The following is a 5,831-nucleotide window of genomic DNA, read 5'->3' as shown; positions in this document are numbered from 1 at the left end:
CAAAATGAAGTAAGTCTCTCTACCTTCAGGTTCCTTCCAGTGCTAATATTCTATTTAGAGGCTCTCTTTTCTTCTAGCTTGATCCCTTCCATATTAAACCTAGCTGAATGTAACCAGGTGCTGCAGTGAGAATCTTTTTTTTTTTTGTAATAAGAGTCTCACTCTGTCACCCAGGTTGGAGTGCAGTGGCACGCTGATGACCAGTCCAGTGTCAACTCGCTAGGCTCAGGTGATACTTCCGCCTCAGCCTTCCAAGTAGCTGGAACTACAGGCATGTACTACCATGCCCGGCTAAATTTTTGATATAGTGTAGAGAAGAGGTCTCACCAAGTTGCCCAGACTGGTCTCAAACCCCTGGGCTCAGGCAATCCTCTTGCCTCAGCCTCCCAACGTGCTGGGATTATAGGCTGGAGCCGCTGCACCCAGTCAGCAGTGGAGATCTTAAGCTCCTTAAATGTTTAAAGTTGATGTTACACCTTAACTCTGTCTCTGAAGTCAACAGATCAGCACCAAATGTCAGGCCCACCTGGCCAAGTAGAAGCCTTGACATCTCCCTGGACCCTTTGCAATCCCTCAGGGAGCGAGATGCTTCACCCTCCCTTCAACATGCAAACTGTGCTAAAAGGGGCATTTCCCTTTCAAGAGGTCAGATTCCCATGTTGTGAAGCACCACACATGCCTATGCATATAGCAGTACTTAGAAATCTCCCCTTAGACCATCTGGCTCCAGTTCTGCTTTCTGTAACATTAATTCAAGTCTCAGAGAGTAGGATCCTTTAACACGCTTTTTTGTTCTTTTTCTAAAATGCAGATGCCTGGGCAGCAGACCCAGGGAGAGATTTTTATCAGATCCTTGCTATATTCCTCTTTTCAGAAGGCAGAATAAGAGAATGAGGGAAGGGTGTCTCAGCTAACAGAAGTTGGTAGGATGCAGTCCATCAGTTAGGAATTTGGGGCTTATCAGCTTTTAATTTGGGGTCATTAAGAGCACAGAGCAATTATTCCTTCTGATCCTATCAATCTTTTAGTTCATTTCTTCTCTGAAAGCTGGGATTAGCTTGCGAGCTTCCTAGGAACTGGGATTAGGTCATCTCCCTCGCTGAGCCAACTTGGCCTCAGGGAGAAAGAATGGATTTTGAAGTCAGACAAGCCTGAATCTGAGGCTTCTTTGAAGCATTAACTTGGGCAACAATATGGCCACTGGAGTACTGTGGCACACTTTGGGCTCTAACCAGCATAGATGGCTGCCTGTGTCCTCTTGTGGTCCCTCCAGCCCACAGGGACCTGAATGCAGGTGCCATGCTTTGGAGCATGACTTCCAGTACCTGCCAGAATGGCCCATGGGAGGACAGGGACCGAGAAGGGGTTTTCCTATAACCAAAAAGGTAATGTAACACTGTGGGGTTTTATGGGATAGAGAGTCTTGCTCTCTGACCATTTCCCCGCAAGCCTTCTCAGTGATGGCACACAGATGAAAAGTTTATGCTAGACAATTCACATATAGGTAATCATCTCAAAAACCCTGTGGAGTTAGCAATACCATGCTTAGCTGACCTCACAGATGAGTGAACTGAGGCTTAGTCAGCTAGTGAGGGGAGGGAACTGAACTTGAAATTGAGCTGGTTGTAGCTGGATGGCTGCAGGCTCTGCTTCTTAGGTACTCCTCCCCACATGGTAGCACACAACCTCTTGGCATCTTTCTCAGCCAGGCAAGTCGAGAGGTTGGCAAGTTCTGAAACCCTTGATCATCGGCTACTCCATGTCCCTTAGACTTCGCTGTTTTCCTTCTGTTCCCTAGTTGTCCTGGGGGCTCCCCCTACAGGGACTCTGAGTGTACTTCCATGCTCCACACCTGCCTGGCGTCCCTTTCTTGCTCATATGTAACTAAGCCCAACATTTCCCGAGCTGTTTCCGTGTGCTGGGCACTACAAAGATAAGTTAGAAGCAGTCTCTATTCAGGTAGCTCAGAGTTAGTCATGGGAGAAAATTATTTTAAAACAAATAGAAAACATGGCAATTTTCTTTGAATGCTTTAAGGGAGGTGCTGAGGGCTGTTGGAGGTAATTGGAGCAAATGTGTGAGATGTCTGGGAAGTGTTACTAAAGACGCCCAGATAAATACCAATGTGGAAGGGCACGTATTCAGCGCTTGACATTTGTTAATTCTATTTCCACAACAGTCCTCCAAGAAACATTATTGCTTCCATTTCTTTGCAGATGAGAAAATCAAATTACAACCCAAAGCAGTGACCCTGGCCATGTAGCTAGCAATGGGCAGGATTGAAAGTCAAACATGTCTTTCTGGCTTCCAGGTCCGCCTGACTCATCATTCCAGATCATTACCTCCCACCTCATTCTAATCCTGTTGTAGAGCTATCTGCTCCCTAGTAACCTGGCTGCTGCATGGAGGGTTCGGGTGTAGACTTAGAAGTCCTGTCCCCAACCTACTCTTTGCTCCTGGACCAGAGCGATGTGAGAGCAGCCAGCAAAAGCCCTGGTGAAACTGAGCCTTTGGGAGGTCCTGCAGAATAAAACTCAGGGGGTGTTTATATGGAAAGAAGGGAGAGGACATGCCCAAGGAGAGAACAGTGTGGGCTGCAGTGAGGGAGTAAGATCAGGGCTGTCTTGGAAAGAGCACTTGGACCAGGGAGTGAGAAAAGGTGTCATAGGGCAGGTGAGAGTCATACTGCAGGCAGAAAAGATGTGGCCAGAACTATGGTGCTATGAGAGGGGATGGAGGTGGAGAGATACAGGTTACACAGACCATTAGCTGAACCAATTGGGGGCAGTGGGAGGGATGAGGAGGATGGCACTGGTAGGGCCTTGAGTAAGGATGAAACCCGAAACTGCAGGTGTGGAAGTTCAGGAAGGCTGCGCTGAGGCAGATTTTAGTACTTGACAATGGGTTGAACGTGGAGATTGAAGCCCAAGGAAGAATCCAGAATGATCAAGTATTCCAGCCCGGGTGATTGAGAAAATGGGGCAGATACAGACTAAAATAGGGAATTCAGAAGAGGACCTGGTTAGGATAAAAGAAAACAAGTCTAATTCTGAGGATGCCAAAAGCCAAAGCCAGAGGGATAGCTGGGTAAAGATACTGTCAAACAACATGGATAGTGAGTCCATCTCAGGGAAAAGGAAAAAGATTTTATATATATATATATATATATAACATAATACATTTAAGTGAAATAATATGATAAATGTAAAACAAAATAGAATTCATACTTATGTAAAACATATTGAAATATATAATATATAAACATAAATAAACAGTATTTTTAAAAATATAGTTCGAGAAAGAGAATAAAAGAATCTGGGAGTATCTACAAGGCACAGTGGTTGAAGCAGGAAAAGTGGAGATGCCCTTTAGGGTAGTGGTTCTCAAACTTTAATGTGCTCAAGAATCACCTGGGAGCCCTAGCACAGCTCAATGGCATGTGATGCAAATTTAACAGGTATAGTTTTCTTCCCTAGAAGATAATATTTTCATAGAGTATTAAGATATTCTACAGAAATGAGCAATATAGGAATTTCAGAAAATAGGGACTGTATTTTAGCTGTTGCTTTTTTTTTTTTTTAAACAAGCAGCCACTAGCTGCCTTTCAAATCACACCAGATGGGCACTTATTTTATGTACCTACAATATTGATCCTAAGCCTGAATCACATGGGCTGAAAGTTGCTCAGTCTCCATTGTCCAATAGTTAAGAACATAGACTTTGAAGCCACAAAATATGGGTTTGCACGTTAGCTGATACCCTACCTGCAAAATGTGGTCTTGGGCCATTTACCAGATGTGGTCTTGGGCCATTTACCATTCATTGCTCCTCCTCTTCAATGAGGAGATAACAGATGCACATACCTTGCAGGGTTCTCGTGATGCCAGAATAATACAGACCTTGGCACCTAGTAGGTTCTTGACACCCAGAACGTGTTTAATAACTGTTGGTTTTGATTTTTATCATTGGTTAGTTCCTGGGGAGGGCAACTCTGCACAGAAAAGCTGCAGGAAGAAGTGCTGTGAGTCAGAAGGTCATCGTTGGTTCCTTGAGTCAGTACAGAAGCAACACACCAGCTAGTGCTGTGACAGAAGCTCATAGTGAGACCCTGACTGAAACTCAGGCAGGCTGTCACAGGTTGACCAGCAAAGACTATTTCCAGCTTCTGACCACTTGACCAATTTTTCAGTATGGAATAGCAACTATTGCTGGAAGAATCTTCCTTCCATTGCAGTGGCCAGTGGACTGGGCAGTGGACATCATTTTGTTCTCACTATTGGCAAAAGCTGGTCTTTGCAGAAGGACACCATATTCTCCTCCCAAGAGACCACATAGTTTGCCAAATGTATCATCACATGCTGAAAAGCTAAGAAGTTGGGCTAACCACTAGGTTTCTTTCTGATCTACAATAATCCAAATAACTCCCTGGGCTGACATGTATCCTCTTATTTGACCAATCATTTCATTAATTTGACCAATTGTTTTTGTTTTCTTGACCCAGCATGTACCCTGAGTTTTGATCATTATCTGAAGCAAAATAAAACTTGACTTTTATTTAGTGGGACCTTTCTATGTGACAACACTGTGTTGAGTTCCTTGAAACATAATCTCATTTAATCTTTACAGCATCACCTAGGAGGGAGGTAGTATTTTCATTGTAATTTTGCAGGTAATGACACTAGCCCTTGGACCTGTGAGATCATATGCCCAAGGACATGCTGCTGCTAGTGTGTGTGTTTGTAAAAGATGGTTTGTCCTTCTCCTCTGAACACTTCGAGATATTTTGGGGCCATACAGATGAATGAGTCAACCCTAACCTTACCACCATACCTGCAGCGGGTCTTTCTCATATCCACTGTTGATTCTTACCCTGTGCCATGGCCCTGCTTTCCAGGCTGTCTCCCCTCCCCTCTGCTAGCCTGCTTACTCCTCCACATTGCTGCAGGTGGTGCCCAACTGGCTTTGCTTCTCACCTTTCCCTGTGTTCCTTAAATTAGGTCCTCATGATTAATATGCTTCTTAAGACTGGAGGGTATCATGTGAGAATGGCTGTGCAAAAGAGGAAGAGTAAAAAGAGGACATCAGCTTTCACTGCTCAAGTCCTACAGCCCAATCCTTCCACGAGTCCTCCTATGTAACTTCTTCCTCCTCAGCCCCTGACATACCTTCTTAAAACCGAGTGCCCCTCCAACACTCTTCCAAAGTCCCTGGGCTTCCAGTCTCCTGTATCTGGCCCTACTAAAGGAAGCTGCAGGCATGTTCAGCACAGGTTATCCACAAGGACTACGATGGGGACCAAAACAAGTAGCATCTTGTCTGAAGCATCTGCACTTGGGCTATTCTGATGCTCAGGACTTACAAAAGGACTGTAGAAGAAACCTGTAGATTTTGACTTATTTTGCTAGATGATGTTGGACAACCTACTTGGTTAGAACAAAATGAATCCAGGGCAAACAAATGTTATGGGTCTATAAACTTTATACTATGATTGCAAACCTATTCTGAAACAACATGTCAGAAAACTTACCAAGTCTCAAAGAGGCATAGAGGATGGGAGAGAGGGAGGATCTTGCTCATTTGATTCCTGCCTCTGTGTTAGATGCCGGGCTGTAGAACACTCCCAGTGTTTTCCAAGGAGGTAGGGAATGAGGTGCCAAATTATAGGTGGAGACACAGGCTTGGACTCTTTTCCCTATAGGATGCTGCTTCCCATGTTTATGGATAGCTTAGTTCAAGCAGAGATTGTGGTTGATATGAAATAAAACATTTGACATTTTTTTTTTTTTTTTGAGTTGGAGTCTCACTCTGTCGCCCAGACTGGAGTGCAGTGG

At 44.4% G+C, this 5,831-nt stretch overlaps 1 protein-coding gene across 1 annotated transcript in view; it reads right to left on the bottom strand.

The window, feature by feature from the left end:
- Positions 1 to 1,227: 1,227 nt before the first annotated feature.
- The window catches only part of FAM227A (family with sequence similarity 227 member A), a 151,906-nt gene continuing 147,302 nt past the window's right edge, over positions 1,228 to 5,831 (bottom strand). The window contains exon 13 of the mRNA XM_021717910.1: positions 1,228 to 1,371. Within this exon, the coding sequence (XP_021573585.1) occupies positions 1,228 to 1,371 (144 nt within the window). The remainder of the gene's footprint in view (positions 1,372 to 5,831) is intronic.

Source organism: Carlito syrichta, unplaced genomic scaffold, assembly GCF_000164805.1.
Source record: "Carlito syrichta isolate Samal-C Ts95f unplaced genomic scaffold, Tarsius_syrichta-2.0.1 Scaffold311496, whole genome shotgun sequence".
Classification (NCBI taxonomy): Eukaryota; Metazoa; Chordata; class Mammalia; order Primates; family Tarsiidae; genus Carlito; species Carlito syrichta.
Note: the sequence above shows the minus strand (reverse complement) of the source record. Positions and strands in the feature narration are given on the sequence as shown.